General features: G+C 44.0%; 2 protein-coding genes across 8 annotated transcripts in view; one reads left to right on the forward strand and one right to left on the reverse strand.

Moving 5' to 3' along the window:
• The window catches only part of LOC109882006 (attractin), a 715,620-nt gene that overhangs the window by 504,739 nt on the left and 185,737 nt on the right, over positions 1-25,144 (reverse strand). The window lies entirely within an intron of this gene.
• LOC109896517 (lysyl oxidase homolog 3B-like) overlaps positions 1-25,144 on the forward strand; it is a 104,368-nt gene that overhangs the window by 29,095 nt on the left and 50,129 nt on the right. For 2 of the 3 annotated variants that reach the window (XR_004210687.1, XM_031829402.1), the window contains exons 5-11: positions 6,623-6,723; positions 6,888-6,994; positions 7,930-8,110; positions 11,255-11,409; positions 15,934-16,104; positions 21,495-21,558; positions 21,732-21,827. Coding sequence is in view for 2 of the 3 variants with exons in the window: in XM_031829402.1 (XP_031685262.1) it covers positions 6,623-6,723; positions 6,888-6,994; positions 7,930-8,110; positions 11,255-11,409; positions 15,934-16,104; positions 21,495-21,558; positions 21,732-21,827 (875 nt within the window). In the remaining variant the exon portion in view is untranslated. Of the gene's footprint in view, positions 1-6,622; positions 6,724-6,887; positions 6,995-7,929; positions 8,111-11,254; positions 11,410-15,933; positions 16,105-18,143; positions 18,300-21,494; positions 21,559-21,731; positions 21,828-25,144 lie in introns of all 3 variants that reach the window. The other variant, XM_031829403.1, reaches the window with a different exon arrangement.

Genomic DNA, 25,144 nt, shown 5'->3' on the forward strand with positions numbered 1-25,144 from the left:
ATTTGATGTGAATAATGTCAATCTTGTTTGAATGTGCATTTCATTTCTATAGTTTAACATAGTTATATTTAGTTATATTTCTATAGTTTAACATAGTTATATTTCTATAGTTCGCAGTTGTAAATGAGAACTTGTTCTCAACTAGCCTACCTGGTTAAATAAAGGTGGAAAAAAATAAAGGGAACACTTAAACAACACAATGTAACTCCAAGTCAATCACACTTCTGTGAAATCAAACTGTCCACTTAGGAAGCAACACTGATTGACAATAAATTCACATGCTGTTGTGCAAATGGAATAGACAACAGGTGGAAATTATAGGCAATTAGCAAGACACCCCCAATAAAGGAGTGGTTCTGCAGGTGGGGACCACAGACCACTTCTCAGTTCCTATGCTTCCTGGCTGATGTTTTGGTCACTTTTGAATGCTGGCGGTGCTTTCACTCTAGTGGTAGCATGAGACGGAGTCTACAACCCACACAAGTGGCTCAGGTAGTGCAGCTCATCCAGGATGGCACATCAATGCGAGCTGTGGCAAGAAGGTTTGCTGTGTCTGTCAGTGTAGTGTCCAGAGCATGGAGGCGCTACCAGGAGACAGGCCAGTACATCAGGAGACTTGGAGGAGGCCGTAGGAGGGCAACAACCCAGCAGCAGGACCGCTACCTCCGCCTTTGTGCAAGGAGGAGCACTGCCAGAGCCCTGCAAAATGACCTCCAGCAGGCCACAAATGTGCATGTGTCTGCTCAAACGGTCAGAAACAGACTCCATGAGGGTGGTATGAGGGCCCGACGTCCACAGGTGGGGGTTGTGCTTACAGCCCAACACCGTGCAAGATGTTTGGCATTTGCCAGAGAACACCAAGATTGGCAAATTCGCCACTGGCGCCCTGTGCTCTTCACAGATGAAAGCAGGTTCACACTGAGCACATGTGACAGACGTGACAGAGTCTGGAGACGCCGTGGAGAACGTTCTGCTGCCTGCAACATCCTCCAGCATGACCGGTTTGGCAGTGGGTCAGTCATGGTGTGGGGTGGCATTTTTTGGGGGGGCCACACAGCCCTCCATGTGCTCGCCAGAGGTAGCCTGACTACCATTATATACCGAGATGAGATCCTCAGACCCCTTGTGAGACCATATGCTGGTACGGTTGGCCCTGGGTTCCTCCTAATGCAAGACAATGCTAGACCTCATGTGGCTGGAGTGTGTCAGCAGTTCCTGCAAGAGGAAGGCATTGATGCTATGGACTGGCCCGCCCATTCCCCAGACCTGAATCCAATTGCGCACATCTGGGACATCATGTCTCACTCCATCCACCAACGCCACGTTGCACCACAGACTGTCCAGGAGTTGGCGGATGCTTTAGTCCAGGTCTGGGAGGAGATCCCTCAGGAGACCATCCGCCACCTCATCAGGAGCATGCCCAGGCGTTGTAGGGAGGTCATACAGGCACGTGGAGGCCACACACACTACTGAGCCTCATTTTGACTTGTTTTAAGGACATTACATCAAAGTTGGATCAGTCTGTAGTGTGGTTTTCCAATTTAATTTTGAGTGTGACTCCAAATCCAGACCACAATGGGTTGATAAATTTGATTTCCATTGATAATTTTTGTGTGATTTTGTTGTCAGCACATTCAACTATGTAAAGAAAAAAGTATTTAATAAGAATATTTCATTCATTCAGATCTAGGATGTGTTATTTTAGTGTTCCCTTTATTTTTTTGAGCAGTGTAGTTTAGAGCGCCAGTGTCAAGACCAGAGGTGACATTCACTATTGGCAAAACCATCAGTAGAGTTTAAAATGAGACCTATTCATCTTCGGACAAAAAGTATTTTCATGTGCACTAAGTCATCACACAGCCTTTTATCTGCAACAAGTCAATGTGATGGAAACAACTGTTGGGGGAAAATGTGCATTTTGTTTTTAATGCAGATTTTACAATATTCGCATGAAAATCTGTCACCGCTGATTGGATGGAAACCTAGCTAGTGTTGAAGGTATTTCTGATGTTTCCAATAAGATATGCTGTTGGGTGTGGAACATCATGTTTCCAATAAGACATGCTGTTGGGTGTGGAACATAATGTTTCCAATAAGACATGCTGTTGGGTGTGGAACATAATGTTTCCAATAAGATATGCTGTTGGGTGTGGAACATAATGTTTCCAATAAGACATGCTGTTGGGTGTGGAACATAATGTTTCCAATAAGACATGTTGTTGGGTGTGGAACATAATGTTTCCAATAAGACATGCTGTTGGGTGTGGAACATAATGTTTCCAATAAGACATGCTGTTGGGTGTGGAACATAATGTTTCCAATCAGACATGCTGTTGGGTGTGGAACATAATGTTTCCAATAAGACATGCTGTTGGGTGTGGAACATAATGTTTCCAATAAGACATGCTGTTGGGTGTGGAACATAATGTTTCCAATAAGACATGCTGTTGGGTGTGGAACATAATGTTTCCAATCAGACATGCTGTTGGGTGTGGACCATAATGTTTCCAATAAGACATGCTGTTGGGTGTGGAACATAACGATCACATTATAGTCTTCTAAAGTGCTGCTCTGTTACCTTCTGTTAACTTCTGCAATGCTCTGTTAACCACTGCAATGCTCTGTTAACCACTGCAATGCTCTGTTAACCTCTGCAATGCTCTGTTAACCTCTGCAATGCTCTGTTAACCTCTGTAATGCTCTGTTAACTTCTACAATGCTCTGTTAACTTCTACAATGCTCTGTTAACTTCTACAATGCTCTGTTAACCTCCGCAATGCTCTGTTAACTTCTACAATGCTCTGTTAACTTCTACAATGCTCTGTTAACCACTGCAATGCTCTGTTAACTTCTACAATGCTCTGTTAACTTCTACAATGCTCTGTTAACCTCTGCAATGCTCTGTTAACTTCTACAATGCTCTGTTAACTTCTACAATGCTCTGTGTTTTCGAGTTGTATCCAAACACATAATGTAACATGTGTTACTAACTTGGTTAATATTTTCTTCTATTGCTTTTATCATAATCATCATCATCATCATCATCTAACCAATGTTTACTTTGCAGGCTGCCACCCAAAGCTAAAGCTAGGGCTAAACCATTCACCTCTGGGTTAAACAAAAGGTAAACTAAAACCACAAGCAGCTATTTCCCCTTAATATCCTCCTGATGAATAATGGTTGTCTTTGTGTGTCGGTGGGACGTTTGATTCTTTCCCAGCTCACCAGGATCTGTCCCAAATGGCAGCCTGTTCCATTCATAGTGCACTACTTTTGACCTGAACCATATGGTTATAACAGTAGGACTATAACTCTGTCCAGTGGGAACCAGCAGGACTATAACTCTGTCCAGGGGGAACCAGTAGGACTATAACTCTGTCCAGGTGGAACCAGCAGGACTATAACTCTGTCCAGTGGGAACCAGCAGGACTATAACTCTGTCCAGGGGGAACCAGCAGGTACAGTGCCTTGCGAAAGTATTCAGCCCCCTTAAACTTTGTGACCTTTTGCCACATTTCAGGCTTCAAACATAAAGATATAAAACTGTATTTTTTTGTGAAGAATCAACAACAAGTGGGACACAATCATGAAGTGGAACGACATTTATTGGATATTTCAAACTTTTTTAACAAATCAAAAACTGAAAAATTGGGCGTGCAAAATTATTCAGCCCCTTTACTTTCAGTGCAGCAAACTCTCTCCAGAAGTTCAGTGAGGATCTCTGAATGATCCAATGTTGACCTAAATGACTAATGATGATAAATACAATCCACCTGTGTGTAATCAAGTCTCCGTAGAAATGCACCTGCACTGTGATAGTCTCAGAGGTCCATTAAAAGCGCAGAGAGCATCATGAAGAACAAGGAACACACCAGGCAGGTCCAAGATACTGTTGTGAAGAAGTTTAAAGCCGGATTTGGATACAAAAACATTTCCCAAGCTTTAAACATCCCAAGGAGCACTGTGCAAGCGATAATATTGAAATGGAAGGAGTATCAGACCACTGCAAATCTACCAAGACCTGGCCGTCCCTCTAAACTTTCAGCTCATACAAGGAGAAGACTGATCAGAGATGCAGCCAAGAGGCCCATGATCACTCTGGATGAACTGCAGAGATCTACAGCTGAGGTGGGAGACTCTGTCCATAGGACAACAATCAGTCGTATATTGCACAAATCTGGCCTTTATGGAAGAGTGGCAAGAAGAAAGCCATTTCTTAAAGATATCCATAAAAAGTGTTGTTTAAAGTTTGCCACAAGCCACCTGGGAGACACACCAAACATGTGGAAGAAGGTGCTCTGGTCAGATGAAACCAAAATTTAACTTTTTGGCAACAATGCAAAACGTTATGTTTGGCGTAAAAGCAACACAGCTCATCACCCTGAACACACCATCCCCACTGTCAAACATGGTGGTGGCAGCATCATGGTTTGGGCCTGCTTTTCTTCAGCAGGGACAGGGAAGATGGTTAAAATTGATGGGAAGATGGATGGAGCCAAATACAGGACCATTCTGGAAGAAAACCTGATGGAGTCTGCAAAAGACCTGAGACTGGGACGGAGATTTGTCTTCCAACAAGACAATGATCCAAAACATAAAGCAAAATCTACAATGGAATGGTTCAAAAATAAACATATCCAGGTGTTAGAATGGCCAAGTCAAAGTCCAGACCTGAATCCAATCGAGTATCTGTGGAAAGAACTGAAAACTGCTGTTCACAAATGCTCTCCATCCAACCTCACTGAGCTCGAGCTGTTTTGCAAGGAGGAATGGGAAAAAATGTCAGTCTCTCGATGTGCAAAACTGATAGAGACATACCCCAAGCGACTTACAGCTGTAATCGCAGCAAAAGGTGGCGCTACAAAGTATTAACTTAAGGGGGCTGAATAATTTTGCACGCCCAATTTTTCAGTTTTTGATTTGTTAAAGTTTGAAATATCCAATAAATGTCGTTCCACGTCATGATTGTGTCCCACTTGTTGTTGATTCTTCACAAAAAAATACAGGTTTATATCTTTATGTTTGAAGCCTGAAATGTGGCAAAAGGTCGCAAAGTTCAAGGGTGCCGACTACTTTCGCAAGGCACTGTATGTCTCTCTGTCCAGGGGGAACCAGCAGGTATATAACTCTGTCCAGGGGGAACCAGTAGGTATATAACCCTGTCCAGGGGGAACCAGCAGGACTATAACTCTGTCCAGGGGGAACCAGTAGGTATGTCTCTCTGTCCAGGGGGAACCAGTAGGTATATAACTCTGTCCAGGGGGAACCAGCAGGTATATCTCTCTGTCCAGGGGGAACCAGCAGGTATATAACTCTGTCCAGGGGGAACCAGTAGGTATGTCTCTCTGTCCAGGGGGAACCAGCAGGTATATCTCTCTGTCCAGGGGGAACCAGCAGGACTATAACTCTGTCCAGGGGGAACCAGCAGGTATATAACTCTGTCCAGGGGGAACCAGTAGGTATGCCTCTCTGTCCAGGTGGAACCAGTAGGTATATAACTCTGTCCAGGGGGAACCAGCAGGTATATAACTCTGTCCAGGGGGAACCAGTAGGTATGTCTCTCTGTCCAGGGGGAACCAGCAGGACTATAACTCTGTCCAGGGGGATCCAGCTGTTCATGTGTGGTTGAAAACATACAGATAGATACTGCATAAAATATTACTAAGCCAGGTTGTATCTTGGCTGTAGGTGCACAAATAAGAAGGTTGTCTTTGTACCAAAGACAAAAGGTAACTTCAGGTTTTCTGTGAAAGTCTTGTTTTGACGTCCAACCATACAGCTGTAATTGTTTTGAAAAGGATTTAGGAGTTCATAGTTTATACAAGTATAAATGAAAAACATCTACGTGCATCATTGTACATTTGGCAGACAGTCAGCCAGACTCTGTGTCTGGTGCAACAATCATATGAGGAACTGAAAAGCTGAGTATCAGTGATATGCAACTGAGAATAATAAAATCACTCACTTACTCCAGTGTTGGGGTCAATTACATTTAAATGAGTCAATTCAGGAAGTACACTGAAATTCCAATTTGTATGCTTTTTAATTAACAATCATTTGGAATTTGGTTTACTTTCTGATTTGACTGGTACTGCAATGGAATTGACTAAACCCCCGATGCACACAGCCAAGTTCCTCAGAGCTCCAGACTTGTGTTCAGACTACAGCCAAGTTCCTCAGAGCTCCAGACTTGTGTTCAGACTACAGCCAAGTTCCTCAGAGCTTCAGCCTTGTGTTCAGACTACAGCCAATTTCCTCAGAGCTTCAGCCTTGTGTTCAGACTACAGCCAGTCTTTTCTTCAAGGCTTCAGCCATGTGTTCTGACCACAGCCAAGTTCCTCAGAGCTTCAGCCTTGTGTTCAGACCACAGCCAAATTCCTCAGAGCTTCAGCCTTGTGTTCAGACCACAGCCGAGCTTCAGCCTTGTGTTCAGTCTACAGCCAAATTCCTCAGAGCGTCAGCCTTGTGTTCAGACTGTAGCCCGTCTTTTCCTCAGATCTTCAGCCTTGTGTTCAGACTGTAGACCGTCTTTTCCTCAGATCTTCAGCCTTGTGTTCAGACTGTAGACCGTCTTTTTTGCACCCTCCTCCTCCCCCCTCCTCCCCCGTTCAAACCCCTCCAGACTGAACATAGAGCGTCAGAAGAACCAGTACCACCTCCACTCTGTGGCATGTGTTGGCACTGAGGTCCACCTGGCAGCCTGCCCCCTGGAGTTCAACAAGGGTAATTATAGAGGGAGACTCAGAATGATGTAAATCTATTGAGCATACCTCCCAAACAAGCACCATGATCAGACTGTATGTGTGATATATTGGTGTGTATTTGTGAGTATTTGTGAGTTATGTTCTGTGTATTTACGTAATTCTGTGTGTAATCTGACTCCATAGGTAATGCCACAGGTTCCTGTAAGGGCGGCATGCCAGTTGTGGTCAGCTGTGTACCTGGACCACAGTACGTACACAACAACGGACTGAAGAAGAAACTGAAAACCACGGTAAAGTACCTGGGTGGGTGGGTACACCTGTGCATTTGTATCTGACTGGCATATACTTGAAGCTTCAACTACAGTTTTTGATTCTCTCTCCCCTGTGTCTCCTCCCCTCCCTCCCCTGTGTCTCCTCCCCTCCCCTGTGTCTCCTCCCCTCCCTCCCCTGTGTCTCCCCTCCCTGTGTCTCCTCTCCTCCCCTGTGTCTCCTCTCCTCCCCTCCCATGTGTCTCCTTCCCTCCCCTGTGTCTCCTCCCCTCCCATGTGTCTCCTCCCCTCTCTCCCATGTGTCTCCTCTCCCCTCTCCCCTGTGGCTCCTCCATCGCCTGTGTCTCCTCTCCTCCCCTCCCCCGTGTCTCCTCCCCTCTCTCCCATGTGTCTCCTCTCCTCCCTTGTGTCTCCTCTCCTCCCCTGTGTCTCCTTCCCTCCCTCCCCTGTGTCTCCTCTCCTCCCCTGTGTCTCCTCCCCTCCCCTGTGTCTCCTCCCCTCCCCTGTGTCTCCTCCCCTCTCTCCCCTGTGTCTCCTCTCCTCCCATGTGTCTCCTCTCTCCCATGTGTCTCCTCTCCTCCCCTGTGTCTCCTCTCTCCCCTGTGTCTCCTCTCCTCCCCTGTGTCTCCTCTCTCCCCTGTGTCTCCTCTCTCCCATGTGTCTCCTCTCCTCCCCTGTGTCTCCTCCCCTCCCTCCCATGTGTCTCCTCTCCTCCCCTGTGTCTCCTCCCCTCCCTCCCCTGTGTCTCCTCTCCTCCCTCCCCTCCCCTGTGTCTCCTCCCCTCTCTCCCATGTGTCTCCTCTCCTCCCCTGTGTCTCCTCTCCTCCCCTCCCCTGTGTCTCCTCCCCTGTGTCTCCTCTCATCCCCTGTGTCTCCTCCCCTCCCCTGTGTGTCTCTTCCCCCTCCTCTCCTCTCCTCCCTTGTTTCTCCTCCCTCTCCTCTCCTTCTCTCATCAGAGCATGGTGAGGCTGAAGGGTGGTGCCAAGCTGGGTGAGGGCAGAGTGGAGGTACTGAGGAACAATGAGTGGGGCACGGTGTGTGACGACCGTTGGACCCTGCTGTCTGCCAGCGTAGTGTGTAGGGAGCTGGGCTTTGGATCTGCCAAGGAGGCCCTGACTGGAGCTCGCATGGGACAAGGTGAGGACTGAGCACTGTGGTTTAATCTTCTAAGTGTGGAAGAGGTGAAAAAATGATTGTTGTCTATCAACAATGACAAACCAGCGGGGTCTGACAACTTGGATGGAAAATGACTGAGGATAATAGCAGACGATATTGCCACTCCTATTTGCCACATCTTCAAATGAAGGCTACTAGAGAGTGTGTGTCCTCAGGCCTGGAGGGAAGCTGAAGTCATTCCTCTACCTAAGAATAGTAAAGCCCCCTTTACTGGCTCAAATAGCCGACCAATCAGCCTGTTACCAACCCTTAGTAGACTTCTGGAAAAAACTGTCTTTGACCAGATACAATGCTATTTTACAGTAAACAAATTGACAGCAGACTTTCAACACGCTTATAGGGAAGGACATTCAACAAGCACAGCACTTACACAAATGACTGATGATTGGCTGAGAGAAATTGATGATAAAAAGATTGTGGGGGCTGTTTTGATAGACTAAAGTGCTGCTTTTGACATTATCGATCAGTCTGCTGTTGTGACGTGGCTATCATTAATCTGATGACTGTTATTTATCGAATCAAACTAACTATGTTTAATTGTCACCCGATTAAATTAATCATGTAACAATTAACTTATTAATTGAGGCGCCACGGGAAATGTTTAACGAGTTACTATCGCCCGACTTAACAGCATGACTGCTTGGTTATTTTATTTATTAGAGTGTTGGACTAGTAACCGAAAGGTTGCAAGTTCGAATCCCCGAGCTGACAAAGTACAAATCTGTCATTCTGCCCCTGAACAGGCAGTTAACTCACTGTTCCTAGGCCGTCATTGAAAATAAGAATTTGTTCTTAACTGACTTGCCTAGTTAAATAAAGGTTAAAATATATATATATTTAACCAGGTGGGCAAGTTGAGAACAAGTTCTCATTTACAATTGCGACCTGGCCAAGATAAAGCAAAGCAGTTGGACACATACAGCAACACAGAGTTACACATGGCATAAACAAACATACAGTTTGAAAAATAAGTCTATATACAATGTGAGCAAATGATGTGAGATAAGTGAGGCAAAAAAAGGCCATGGTGGCAAAGTCAATACAATATAGCAAGTAAAACACTGGAATGGTAGATTTGCAGTGGAAGAATGTGCAAAGTAGATATAGAAATAATGGGGTGCAAAGGAGCAAAATAAATAAATACAGTAGGGGAAGAGGTAGTTGTTTGGGCTAAGTTATAGATGGGCTATGTACAGGTGCAGTAAAAGGGTTTGAGTGTCCTATCCCACTTCGGTGTGAGACTCTGCTGGTTTTGGAGTGTTCGTTAGAATAGATACTTTAGAGGAGGCTCCTCAGAGGAGGAAGGGGAGGACCATGCTCCTCAGTGAATTTCATAAAAACAAAAATAGTAAAAAATGAAAAAAGTGATCCTTTTAAGATAAAACTATACTAAATATTTTCACGTCACCAAATATTGATAAAAATGTTGCAATGAAGGTTTACAGTAGACTCAACAGCACTCTGTAGAGTAGCACCGTGGTGTAGCCGGAGGATAGCTAGCTTCCATCCTCCTCTGGGTACATTGACTTCAATACAAAACCTAGGAGGCTCGGGGTTCTCACCCCCTTCCATAGAATGACACTCTAATTATGACAACTTCCGGAGGACGTCCTCCAACCTATCAGAGCTCTTGCAGCATGAACTGACATGTTGTCTACCCAATCAAAGGATCAGAGAATGAATCTAGTACTGAAAGCATAAGCTACAGCTAGCTAGCACGTCAGTTTATAAAATGTGGTGAGTAGTTGACTGAGAGAAAGAGAGAGAGAGAGAAAGAGAGACACACAGAGACAGACACACAGAGAAAGAGAGAGACACACACAGAGACAGACATATATATATAGAGAGAGACACACACATAGAAACAGACACACAGAGAGAGAGAGAGACACAGAGACAGACACACAGAGAGAGAGGGAGACACACAGAGACAGACACAGAGAGAGAGACACACAGAGACAGAGAGAGAGAGAGAGACAGAGAGAGAGAGAGAGACACAGAGACAGAGAGAGAGCTAGCTATATTTTGCAGTACATATATTTTTTTCACCTAGTCACAGACTGCTGATGTGTTCTACACTGATGTCCACAAGCGAAGGGAAAATGTGAGAGGAGCAGAGCTCATAAATGGAATTATATATACAATGAGCTGTTTGTATGTGTCTGGTATGAAAGTGAACTGTGTTTGCGAGTGATCAGGGGTGTATTCATTGCACCGATTCTGCTAAAAAACGGAACGAAACGGGGTTTAACATACCTGAATTTGTCCAATAGAAACTCTCGTTTGCCACTGTTGGACTAATGATTACACCCTAGATCAGCTAGATGCAGGCCAGAGTGTGCAAGGCGGTACTGAATGTGTCACTCTGTCACCTTGATTACTCTAAATTCTATCGACCTGTGTGCACTTAGGTTGTAAACATTCATTCATAGGCTAGGTTGTAGTAACCTCATGATGGATACAGGAACAATTAGAGTGTCATGTAATAGCCTAAACCTGTACTGTTACATGAACTGGGTGAATATGAATGCCAGTAACCTAAACCTGTCACTGTTACATTGAACTGGGTGAATATGAATGACAGTAACCTAAACCTGTCACTGTTACATTGACCTCGGTGAATATGAATGACAGTAACCTAAACCTGTCACTGTTACATTGAACTGGGTGAATATGAATGCCAGTAACCTAAACCTGTCACTGTTACATTGAACTGGGTGAATATGAATGACAGTAACCTAAACCTGTCACTGTTACATTGAACTGGGTGAATGACAGTAACCTAAACCTGTCACTGTTACATTGAACTGGGTAAATGGAATATGAATGACAGTAACCTAAACCTGTCACTGTTACATTGAACTGGGTGAATATGAATGACAGTAACCTAAACCTGTCACTGTTACATTGAACTGGGTGAATATGAATGCCAGTAACCTAAACCTGTCACTGTTACATTGAACTGGGTGAATATGAATGACAGTAACCTAAACCTGTCACTGTTACATTGAACTGGGTGAATGGAATATGAATGACAGTCATCCGATATCCTCCCTCATCTTAAACGTCGACGACCGCCACTGGTGTGTCTGTGTGTGTCTTTAGGGATGGGTCCTATCCACATGAATGAGGTCCTGTGTCTGGGGACGGAGAAGTCGATGTGGAACTGTGGCTTTAAGAACATAACCTCAGAGGACTGCCAACATGTAGAAGACGCCGCTGTGAGGTGCAACACGCCATACATGGCTCTGGAGAACTCGGTCAGAGACTAACTACTTATCTCTGTTCTGTTATGTTCTGTTCTGTTCTGTTCTATTCTGTTCTATTCTGTTCTATTCTGTTCTGTTCTATTCTGTTCTATTATGTTCTATTCTGTTCTGTTCTGTTCTGTTCTATTATGTTCTATTATGTTCTATTCTGTTCTGTTCTACTATGTTCTATTATGTTCTGTTCTATTATGTTCTGTTCTATTATGTTCTATTCTGTTCTGTTCTGTTCTGTTCTGTTCTATTATGTTCTATTATGTTCTGTTCTATTATGTTCTGTTCTATTATGTTCTGTTCTACTATGTTCTGTTCTATTCTATTCTGTTCTGTTCTATTTGTTCTGTTCTACTCTGTTCTATTCTATTCTGTTCTGTTCTATTCTGTTCTACTCTGTTCTATTCTATTCTGTTCTGTTCTATTCGGTTCTGTTCTACTCTGTTCTATTCTATTATGTTCTGTTCTGTTCTATTCTATTCTGTTCTGTTCTATTCTGTTCTGTTCTACTCTGTTCTATTCTATTATGTTCTGTTCTGTTCTATTCTATTATGTTCTGTTCTATTCTGTTCTGTTATGTTCTATTCTGTTCTGTTCTATTATATTATGTTCTGTTCTATTCAAATCAAATCAAATGTATTTATATAGCCCTTCGTACATCAGCTGATATCTCAAAGTGCTGTACAGAAACCCAGCCTAAAACCCCAAACAGCAAGCAATGCAGGTGTAGAAGCATGGTGGCTAGGAAAAACTCCCTAGATAGGCCAAAACCTAGGAAGAAACCTAGAGAGGAACCAGGCTATGTGGGGTGGCCAGTCCTCTTCTGGCTGTGCCGGGGGGAGATTATAACAGAACATGGCCAAGATGTTCAAATGTTCATAAATGACCAGCATGGTCAAATAATAATAATCACAGGCAGAACAGTTGAAACTGGAGCAGCAGCACAGCCAGGTGGACTGGGGACAGCAAGGAGTCATCATGCCAGGTAGTCCTGAGGCATGGTCCTAGGGCTCAGGTCCTCCGAGAGAGAGAAAGAAAGAGAGAAAGAGAGAATTAGAGAGAGCACACTTAAATTCACACAGGACACCGGATAAGACAGGAGAAGTACTCCAGATATAACAAACTGACCCTAGCCCCCCGACACGTAAACTACTGCAGCATAAATACTGGAGGCTGAGACAGGAGGGGTCAGGACACACTGAGGCCCCATCCGATGATACCCCCGGACAGGGCCAAACAGGAAGGATATAACCCCACCCACTTGGGGTGCCAAAGCACAGCCCCCACACCACTAGAGGGATATCTTCAACCACCAACTTACCATCCTGAGACAGGGCCGAGTATAGCCCACAAAGATCTCCGCCACGGCACAACCCAAGGGGTGGCGCCAACCCAGACAGGAAGATCACATCAGTGACTCAACTCTTATGTTCTGTTCTATTATGTTCTGTTCTATTCTATTATGTTCTATTCTATTATGTTCTATTCTATTATGTTCTGTTCTATTCTATTATGTTCTGTTCTATTATGTTCTGTTCTATTATGTTCTGTTCTATTATGTTCTGTTCTATTATGTTCTGTTCTATTCTATTATGTTCTGTTCTATTCTATTATGTTCTATTCTATTATGTTCTATTCTATTATGTTATGTTCTATTCTATTCTATTATGTTCTATTCTATTATGTTCTATTCTATTATGTTATGTTCTATTATGTTCTGTTCTATTCTATTATGTTCTGTTCTATTCTATTATGTTCTATTCTATTATGTTCTGTTCTATTCTATTATGTTCTGTTCTATTCTATTATGTTCTATTCTATTATGTTCTGTTCTATTATGTTATGTTCTATTCTATTATGTTCTATTCTATTATGTTCTGTTCTATTATGTTCTATTCTATTATGTTCTATTCTATTATGTTCTGTTCTATTATGTTCTATTCTATTATGTTCTATTCTATTATGTTCTATTCTATTATGTTCTGTTCTATTATGTTCTATTCTATTATGTTCTGTTCTATTCTATTATGTTCTGTTCTATTCTATTATGTTCTGTTCTATTATGTTATGTTCTATTCTATTATGTTCTATTCTATTATGTTCTGTTCTATTATGTTCTATTCTATTATGTTCTATTCTATTATGTTCTATTCTATTATGTTCTATTCTATTATGTTCTGTTCTATTCTATTATGTTATGTTCTATTCTATTATGTTCTATTCTATTATGTTCTGTTCTATTATGTTCTATTCTATTATGTTCTATTCTATTATGTTCTATTCTATTATGTTCTGTTCTATTCTATTATGTTATGTTCTATTCTATTATGTTCTATTCTATTATGTTCTGTTCTGTTATGTTCTGTTATATTATGTTCTATTATATTATGTTCTGTTCTACTATGTTCTGTTATGTTCTGTTCTACTCTATTATATTCTGTTCTATTATGTTCTGTTCTATTATGTTCTGTTCTATTATGTTCTGTTCTACTCTATTATATTCTGTTCTACTCTATTATATTCTGTTCTATTCTATTATGTTCTGTTCTACTATGTTCTGTTATGTTCTGTTCTACTCTATTATATTCTGTTCTACTCTATTATATTCTGTTCTATTCTATTATGTTCTGTTATGTTCTGTTCTATTATATTATATTATATTCTGTTCTATTATATTATGTTCTATTATGTTCTGTTCTATTGTATTATGTTCTATTCTGTTCTGTTCTATTGTATTATGTTCTATTCTGTTCTGTTCTATTGTATTATGTTCTATTATGTTCTGTTCTATTATGTTCGGTTCTATTTTATTCCATTCTGTTCTATTCTGTTCTACTCTATTATATTCTGTTCTATTATATTATATTATGTTCTATTATATTATGTTCTATTATGTTCTGTTCTATTGTATTATGTTCTGTTATGTTCTGTTCTGTTCTATTCTGTTCTGTTCTATTGTATTATGTTCTATTATGTTCTGTTCTATTATGTTCGGTTCTGTTTTATTCCATTCTGTTCTATTCTGTTCTACTCTATTATATTATGTTCTATTATGTTCTGTTCTATTGTATTATGTTCTATTCTATTCTGTTCTGTTCTATTGTATTATGTTCTATTCTATTCTGTTCTGTTCTATTGTATTATGTTCTATTCTGTTCTGTTCTATTGTATTATGTTCTGTTCTATTGTATTATGTTCTGTTCTATTCTGTTCTGTTCTATTGTATTATGTTCTGTTCTATTCTGTTCTGTTCTATTGTATTATGTTCTGTTCTATTCTGTTCTGTTCTATTGTATTATGTTCTATTCTGTTCTGTTCTATTGTATTATGTTCTGTTCTATTCTGTTCTATTGTATTATGTTCTATTCTGTTCTGTTCTATTGTATTATGTTCTGTTCTATTCTGTTCTGTTCTATTGTATTATGTTCTGTTCTATTCTGTTCTGTTCTATTGTATTATGTTCTGTTCTATTCTGTTCTGTTCTATTGTATTATGTTCTGTTCTATTCTGTTCTGTTCTATTGTATTATGTTCTGTTCTATTCTGTTCTGTTCTATTCTGTTCTGTTCTATTCTGTTCTGTTCTGTTCTATTGTATTATGTTCTGTTCTATTGTATTATGTTCTGTTCTTTTCTATTATGTTCTATTCTGTTCATTGCAGTCATTGTTATGTTTACTGATAAAATGATGTTAATATGATCATAGAGAACAAACTAAGTAAAAGTTTAATCAAGTAATTTAGTTTAGCAAAGAGGGGGATATATTGTTTACTGTGAATCTTAAACTGTTTATTGATTAATGACGTGTTGACATTGGTAATAGATTCCTGATCGAGACAGGAGTGTTTGCCTCAGTAATGTTCAATACAATGTTAGTAGTATTGTGATGAGAGACGTAAACCTGGACGCATCCTGACTATGTGATGTGTGTAATGACGTCCTTTACTCTCATCAAACACATGCCTTTAACCCATAAATCCATCACAAATGCACCCTAATCCCTACAAAGTGCACTACTTTTGATCAAAGCCCTATGGGCCCTGGTAAAAAGTAGTACATTATATAGGGAATAGGGTGCCATTTGGATGGCAGAGATTCAATCAGATCAAGCCTTAACTGAGATAGCTGACTCCCGCATTGCTGTGATTTTGGCAGTGACAGAGGTGGAACTGTGTTGAAGCTTACAACATTCCACTGTTCCAAATTGTATCAAGGCTATGTGGGATTATTACTAATCCAATGGCAACATTCAATGGCAACATCCAATGGCAACGTCCACAATAGGGATAACGGCGGGAGCTGCTTGCTGATTTAACGCAGTTCCACCTCCGACATCGCCTGAATAAAAACAATGAAACTGCTATGCAGTTGTCGGTTATCGAAGGGTTAAGGCAGAACTGATTGAATCAAAGTGCTGTATGTCTGGATAAACGCCCTGTGTTCAGCCAGACCGTAATCGCCCATACTAACCCCAATCCACACACTCCCCCTGCCCTCCGCTTCCTAACCCGTCTGCCCAACCACAGATCCGCCTGACAGGGGGCCGTACGCGGTATGAGGGGCGGGTGGAGGTGCTGAGCACAGAGGCTAACGGGACCAGGATCTGGGGGCTGATCTGTGGAGGGGCCTGGAGCACCAAGGAGGCCATGGTGGCCTGCAGACAGCTGGGGCTAGGCTACGCTAACCACGGCCTGCAAGTAGGTGTATTAACCAAGCTAACGGCATGTACAGTGCTAATAGAACATGCTTAAACCAGGTTATAACCATGGACTACAATTACCATGAATCTCCAACCTCTGATTTGTTCCGCAGATCTCATGGCAAGGGATCTCTGGCTAGGGACCTCTGGCTAGGGATCTCATGGCTAGGGACCTCATGGCTAGGGACCTCATGGCTAGGCACCTCATGGCTAGGGATCTCATGGCTAGGGATCTCTGGCTAGGGACCTCATGGCTAGGGACCTCATGGCTAGGGACCTCATGGCTAGGGACCTCATGGCTAGGGACCTCTAGCTAGGGACCTCATGGCTAGGGACCTCATGGCTAGGGATCTTATGGCTAGGGACCTCTAGCTAGTGACCTCATGGCTAGGGACCTCATGGCTAGGGATCTCATGGCTAGGGACCTCATGGCTAGGGATCTCATGGCTAGGGACCTCATGGCTAGGGATCTCATGGCTAGGGACCTCTAGCTAGGGACCTCATGGCTAGGGACCTCATGGCTAGGGACCTCATGGCTAGGGATCTCATGGCTAGGGACCTCTAGCTAGGGACCTCATGGCTAGGGACCTCATGGCTAGGGATCTCATGGCTAGGGACCTCATGGCTAGGGATCTCATGGCTAGGGACCTCATGGCTAGGGATCTCATGGCTAGGGATCTCATGGCTAGGGATCTCATGGCTAGGGACCTCATGGCTAGGGATCTCATGGCTAGGGACCTCATGGCTAGGGATCTCATGGCTAGGGATCTCATGGCTAGGGACCTCATGGCTAGGGATCTCATGGCTAGGGACCTCTGGCTAGGGACCTCTGGCTAGGGACCTCTGGCTAGGGACCTCTGTCTCAAATGTCAAACCTCAAACAGTGGTATTCAAAGTCAGAGTCGGCTGAGTTTTTCCCCACAAAAGGGCTTCATTACAGACAGAAATACTCCTCAGTTTCATCAGCTGTCCGGCTGGCTGGTCTAAGACGATCCCGCAGGTGAAGAAGACGGATGTTCAGGTCCTGGGTGGTTACATGTGGTCTGCGGTTGTTTATATTGTTTATATTTTAGTTTAGTATAAATATATATAATACCTTTTATAAGAGTACATATTATTGTAAGGAACAATATACAAATGTTTTTGAGAAAGATATTTTACTCAACTTTATTGAGTAAATGTATTTATTGGTTTGCTTTTCTTTTTGATAAAAAGGTTTATTTGTCGACGTAAAAATCCAAATGTACCGATTTGAAGGTTGTTTCGGTAGATTTGGGGAAAAATAACTGTAGAAATAATGGGGTTCCATGAAATCTGGGTTCCCGCTGAAAACGTTTGAATACCACTAGTCTTGGACCAAAACGATTTCCTCATGGTTGGAGAACCGTGACATTTGGACTCCTCTCTCAGGCTTCCTCATCACGAGAGTGTTAACCTCTCAGGCTACCTCATCACGAGAGTGTTAACCTCCCAGGCTACCTCATCACGAGAGTGTTAACCATAACAGCCAACCATAACATGCCAGGTAGCGACATCTCATTGGTTCCCCCAACCCACCAGGAAGGAACCAATGTGGCTCCCCGCTCCATGACTCACCCTGACATGTTCACCCTGACATGTTCACCTTGACATGTTCACCTTGACATGTTCACCTTGACATGTTCACCTTGACATGTTCACCTTGACATGTTCACCCTGACATGTTCACCTTGACATGTTCACCCTGACATGTTATCCTGTGAGTCTATGAACCCCACAGCTGTTGCTGCATCAGCAAACCCCTGACCCTCAGGACTGTGCACAGACTAGACTGTGGAGGAAGCACAGACAGGCTACAGCAGTGTTTCTCATCTCCAGTCCTCGACTATCCCGAACAAACACCTCTGATTCAACTAGTCAAGGGCTTGATGATTAACTTACTACTTTAATCAGATAGTCCGAGGCTACAGCAACAACCAGTACTGTTGGGGTTATTCCAGGACTGGAGTTGAGACAGGAGGTGCCCTCTCACTGACATCCCCTAGGGCCCCTTTACAGGTGCGTATCGTGGGAGGCAGGACGTACTATGAGGGCCGTGTGGAGGTTCAGGTGGGGGCGCGGTGGGGCACGGTGTGTTCTGCCAGCTGGACCACTAAAGAGGCCATGGTAGTCTGCAGACAGCTAGGCCTGGGATACTCCATGCATGCCATCACTGTGAGTAAGACAGTATGATGTGTGTTGGAAGTATGATACTGTACTATAGAGCCGGGACAGGTAGTATAGAGCCGGGACGGGAAGTATAGAGCCGGGACAGGTAGTATAGAGCCGGGACAGGTAGTATAAAGCTGGGACAGGTAGTATAGAGCTGGGACAGGTAGTATAGAGCTGGGACAGGTAGTATAAAGCTGGGACAGGTAGTATAGAGCCGGGACAGGTAGTATAGAGCTGGGACAGGTAGTATAAAGCTGGGACAGGTAGTATAGAGCTGGGACAGGTAGTATAAAGCTGGGACAGGTAGTATAGAGCTGGGACAGGTAGTATAGAGCAGGGACAGGTCGTATAGAGCTGGGACAGGTAGTATAAAGCTGGGACAGGTAGTATAGAGCTGGGCCAGGTAGTATAGAGCTGGGACAGGTAGTATAGAGCTTGGACAGGTAGTATAAAGCTGGGACAGGTAGTATAAAGCGTCAGTGATGTCATCATGTAGGTAGGCTCCCCGCACTGTGTCTGACTAGAGTGCCAGTGATGTCATCATGTAGGTAGGCTCCCCGCACTGTGTCTGATTAGAGCGCCAGTGATGTCGTCATGTAGGTAGGCTCCCCGCACTGTATCTGACTAGAGCGCCAGTGATATCATCATAGACCGCCAGTGATGTTATCATGTAGGTAGACTACCAGCACTGTATCTGACAAGAGCGCCAGTGATGTCATCATAGAGCACAGTGATGTCATCATGTAGACTATACCCCCCTGTATCTGACTAGAGCTCCAGTGATGTCATCATGTAGACTATACCCCCCTGTATCTGACTAGAGCACCAGTGATGTCATCATGTAGACTATACCCCCCTGTATCTGACTGGAGCGCCAGTGATGTCATCATGTAGACTATACCCCCTGTATCTGACTAGAGCACCAGTGATGTCATCATAGAGCACAGTGATGTCATCATGTAGACTATACCCCCCTGTATCTGACTAGAGCTCCAGTGATGTCATCATGTAGACTATACCCCCCTGTATCTGACTAGAGCACCAGTGATGTCATCATAGAGCACAGTGATGTCATCATGTAGACTATACCCCCCCCCCCCCCCCGTATCTGACTAGAGCACCAGTGATGTCATCATGTAGACTATACCCCCCTGTATCTGACTAGAGCGCCAGTGATGTCATCATAGAGCACAGTGATGTCATCATGTAGACTATACCCCCCTGTATCTGACTAGAGCTCCAGTGATGTCATCATGTAGACTATACCCCCCTGTATCTGACTAGAGCGCCAGTGATGTCATCATGTAGACTATACCCCCCTGCATCTGACTAGAGCTCCAGTGATGTCATCATGTAGACTATACCCCCCTGTATCTGACTAGAGCTCCAGAGATGTCATCATGTAGACTATACCCCCCCCCCCCCCGTATCTGACTAGAGCACCAGTGATGTCATCATGTAGACTATACCCCCCTGTATCTGACTAGAGCACCAGTGATGTCATCATAGAGCACAGTGATGTCATCATGTAGACTATACCCCCCTGTATCTGACTAGAGCACCAGTGATGTCATCATGTAGACTATACCCCCCCTGTATCTGACTAGAGCACCAGTGATGTCATCATAGAGCACAGTGATGTCATCATGTAGACTATACCCCCCTGTATCTGACTAGAGCACCAGTGATGTCATCATGTAGACTATACCCCCCTGTATCTGACTAGAGCACCAGTGATGTCATCATGTAGACTATACCCCCCCTGTATCTGACTAGAGCACCAGTGATGTCATCATAGAGCACAGTGATGTCATCATGTAGACTATACCCCCCCCCCCGTATCTGACTAGAGCACCAGTGATGTCATCATGTAGACTATACCCCCCTGTATCTGACTAGAGCGCCAGTGATGTCATCATAGAGCACAGTGATGTCATCATGTAGACTATATCCCCCTGTATCTGACTAGAGCACCAGTGATGTCATCATGTAGACTATGTCCCCCTGTATCTGACTAGAGCGCCAGTGATGTCATCATAGAGCGCCAGTGTCAAGACCAGAGGTGACATTCGCTGTAGACAAAACCATCAGTAGATTTTAAAATGAGATGGAAACCTATTTAACTTGGGACATGGGATTTAACCGCAAACTGTATTTTTATGTGCACTACGCCATCACACACAGCCTTTTATCCGCAACAAGCCAATTTGATGGAAACACAACTCTTGGGGTAAAATGAGAATATTGTTTTCATGCAGACTTTAGAATATTCATGTGAAAATGTGTTGCCAATTGGATGGAAACCTAGCTATGCTAACCTATTTGACATATCACCCGTCACCTCTCCACCAAGATAGCTGGTGTGTGGTGATCGTTTCACTCCTCACCTCTCCACCAAGATAGCTGGTGTGTGGTAATCGTTTCACCCCTCACCTCTCCACCAAGATAGCTGGTGTGTGGTGATCGTTTCACCCCTCACCTCTCCACCAAGATAGCTGGTGTGTGGTGATCGTTTCACCCCTCACCTCTCCACCAAGATAGCTGGTGTGTGGTGATCGTTTCACCCCTTACCTCTCACTAAGATAGCTGGTGTGTGGTGATCGTTTCACCCCTCACCTCTCTACCAAGATAGCTGGTGTGTGGTGATCGTTTCACCCCTTACCTCTCACCAAGATAGCTGGTGTGTGGTGATCGTTTCACCCCTCACCTCTCACCAAGATAGCTGGTGTGTGGTGATCGTTTCACCCCTCACCTCTCCACCAAGATAGCTGGTGTGTGGTGATCGTTTCACCCCTCACCTCTCCACCAAGATAGCTGGTGTGTGGTGATCGTTTCACCCCTCACCTCTCCACCAAGATAGCTGGTGTGTGGTGATCGTTTCACCCCTAACCTCTCCACCAAGATAGCTGGTGTGTGGTGATCGTTTCACCCCTCACCTCTCCACCAAGATAGCTGGTGTGTTGTAATCGTTTTGGCACCTTTCAGATGGGTGCTACACATTGGTAGAGGAAGAGGTTTTCCCATTACTACATAAAGCTCTTTGGGCTACAGGAAAAGCACTCCAATCAATTATTATTATTATTATCATAACCTATTGCCAAGTGTCCCTTGTAAAATAGGTCTCAATAGGACTTCCTGGATAAATCAAGGTTTGATGATAACCTCCTGCTATTTGTTTGTGTTTCCCCTGTTGCCAAGGAAACATGGTACTGGGACAGTAGTAACGTGACCGAGATGGTGATGAGTGGAGTGAAATGTACAGGTAGGGTTGTGAAACTCCCGTTAATTTACCAAATATTAAACAAAAAAACGTATTTATATAGTTTACATGTTATGAAAATTCCTTCAAATCCTTGAAAATTACAAAAAAATTCAGATCAGTTTACTGGTCAATTTCAGAAAAGTGTCTATTAACATCCCCTTCCCTTTGTATAGGAAACGAGATGTCTCTGAGCCACTGCCAGCATCACAGGACTGTCAGCTGTCAGAAGACTGCTGCCAAGTTCTCTGCTGGGGTCATCTGCTCAGAGAGTGAGTTCCTGAAGGACCTGTTGGGCTGGATATTCTTCAGGGCTTCTTAGCTCCACGTGTTCCAGGTGTTTGTAAGGGCACGGACGACAGATTGAGGTGGTTTAATAACCACATAGAGCAGGAACGGCACAGCACAGTGAATGGGCTAAGGCACTTTAAGGTATTGCTTGGCAATTGTTTTAACCAAGAGTGTGTTTAGTTCTGAAAAAGTGGAAAATTAAATACAACAGTGAACTATATAATGCATGAGTTCTCCCGTCAATCAATTAATCAAACGTATTTGTAAAGCCCTTTTTACATCAGCTGATATCTCAAAGTGCTGTACAGAAACACAGCCTAACAGCAAGCAAAACCCCAAACAGCAAGCAATGCAGGTGTAGAAGCACGGTGGCTAGGAAAAACTCCCTAGAAAGGCTAAAACCTAGGAAGAAACCTAGAGAGGAACCAGGCTATGTGGGGTGGCCAGTCCTCTTCTGGCTGTGCCGGGTAGAGAGGAACCAGGCTATGACAAATGTTTTTGTTTTTAGAGGTGCGACTGCATCTAGGGTATTAGGAAGGTTACATTTAGATCCCCTGTTAGATGGTTAACTGATTTTTGTCCTCTGACGTCCTTGGGTAGGTGGAGGGAGTCTGGAAGAGCATCTAGGAATCTTTGGGATGTCCGAGAATTTATAGCACAGCTTTTGGTGATCCTTGGTTGGGGTCTGAGCAGATTATTTGTTGCAATTGCAAACGTAATAAAATGGTGGTCCGATAGTCCAGGATTATGAGGAAAAACATTTAGATCCACAACATTTATTCCATGGGACAAAACTAGATCCAGAGTATGACTGTGGCAGTGAGCAGGTCCGGAGACATGTTGGACAAAACCCACTGAGTCGATGATGACTCCGAAAGCCTTTTGGAGTGGGTCTATGGACTTTTCCATGTGACTACTAAAGTCACCAAAAATTTGAATATTATCTGCTATGACTACAAGGTCCGATATGAATTCAGGGAACTCAGTGAGGAACGCTGTATATGGCCCAGGAGTCCTGTAAACACTAGCTATAAAAAGCGATTGAGTGTAGGCTGCATAGATTTCATGACTAGAAGCTCAAAAGATGAAAACGCAGTCATTTTCTTTTTTGTAAATTGAAATTTGGTATCGTAAATGTTAGCAACACCTCCGCCTTTGCGGGATGCACGGGGGATATGGTTACTAATATAACCAGGAGGGGAAGCCTCATTTAACACAGTAAATTCATCAGGTTTAAGCCATGTTTCAGTCAGGCCAATCACATCAATATTATGATCAGTGATTAGTTCATTGACTATAACTGCCTTGTGAGGGATCTAACATTAAGTAGCCCTATTTTGAGATGTGAGATTTCACAGATTTCACACTGGGTCTTTATCCCAGTGAGATTGCTAATGCGAACACCACCATGTTTAGTTTTGCCCAACCCAGGTCGAGGCACAGACACGTTCTCAATGGGGATAGCTGAGCTGACTATACTGACTGTGCTAGTTGCAGACTCCACTATGCTGGCAGGCTGGCTAACAGCCTGCTGCCTGGCCTGCACCCCATCTCATTTTGGAGCTAGAGGAGTTAGAGCCCTGTCTACATGACAGAGCAACAACATGACTGGTACTAATAAAGATCAAAGAGATCCTCACATTACTACAGGCACCGTCACCAGATGTTTTATGCATCAGTTACTTTCACATTGATGTCGGCGGCGCGTCCAATAGGAAGATAAGCTTCCCCTAAAGTAAATTGAATTCAATTAGCCAAAATTAGCTATATAATTACTCGTCCCTATACATAAATAAAATAATTCAAAATACTGTACCAGATAGCATGATTTGGTCACAGAGGATCATTCTTTTTATGTGGATTGTTTTAAGCCGCATTTTGGGCAACGCGCACGGCAAATAGCAACGCGCACGGCCATTAGCAACGCGCACGGCCATTAGCAACACGCACGGCAAATAGCAACGCGCACGGCCATTAGCAACGCGCACGGCAAATAGCAACGCGCACGGCCATTAGCAACGCGCACGGCAAATAGCAACGCGCACGGCAAATAGCAACGTGCACGGCAAATAGCAACGAGCACGGCCATTAGCAACGCGCACGGCAAATAGCAACGCGCACGGCCATTAGCAACGCGCACGGCAAATAGCAACGCGCACGGCAAATAGCAACGCGCACGGCAAATAGCAACGAGCACGGCCATTAGCAACGCGCACGGCAAATAGCAACGCGCACGGCCATTAGCAACGCGCACGGCAAATAGCAACGCGCACGGCAAATAGCAACGCGCACGGCAAATAGCAATGAGCACGGCCATTAGCAACGCGCACGGCAAATAGCAACGCGCACGGCCATTAGCAACGCGCACGGCAAATAGCAACGCGCACGGCCATTAGCAACGCGCACGGCAAATAGCAACGCGCACGGCAAATAGCAACACGCACGGCAAATAGCAACGCGCACGGCCATTAGCAACGCGCACGGCCATTAGCAACGCGCACGGCCATTAGCAACGCGCACGGCAAATAGCAACGCGCACGGCCATTAGCAACGCGCACGGCAAATAGCAACGCGCACGGCCATTAGCAACACGCACGGCAAATAGCAACGCGCACGGCCATTAGCAACGCGCACGGCAAATAGCAACGCGCACGGCCATTAGCAACACGCACGGCAAATAGCAACGCGCACGGCCATTAGCAACGCGCACGGCAAATAGCAACGAGCACGACAAATAGCTGATTGTTGAGTTGCAGCTGTCATTGAAAAGCAGTTAACTATCGCGATATTTCTAAATACAATCGTAGGAAAAACATAGTTTAGAAAGCAAATGGTTATTGCTGAAAAGAGAAGACAAAGAAAAAACACTCATCTAGTTATCAAAATTCTCAACTCCCAATTGAGCGAACAGTAGCCTCTGATCGCTCAATAGCAACGAGCAGCATATACCCAGGGAGAGCAGCGCATACCCGGCGAGAGCAGCGTATGCCCGGCGAGAGCAGCGTATACCCGGCGAGAGCAGCGTATACCCAGGGAGAGCAGCGTATACCCAGGGAGAGCAGCGTATACCCAGCGAGAGCATATTCACTGTCTTTATATCATTGGATCAGTTCCACTGGTCACCGGAATGTTTTTTTGGGGGGGAAATGATTCCCCTCCTCCAGGCTAGATTGACGTCATATTGTCCAATTTGCGTCTCCTCTTTTCCTAGGGCTAGCTTAGATGGTTACATTCAAGACAAGGTTGTTTTTACTGATCTGTTTGTCAGTAGAGTAGGTTGGTAATTTGTGTCGTATTA

This window comes from Oncorhynchus kisutch, linkage group LG7 (genome assembly GCF_002021735.2).
Source record: "Oncorhynchus kisutch isolate 150728-3 linkage group LG7, Okis_V2, whole genome shotgun sequence".
Taxonomy (NCBI): Eukaryota; Metazoa; Chordata; class Actinopteri; order Salmoniformes; family Salmonidae; genus Oncorhynchus; species Oncorhynchus kisutch.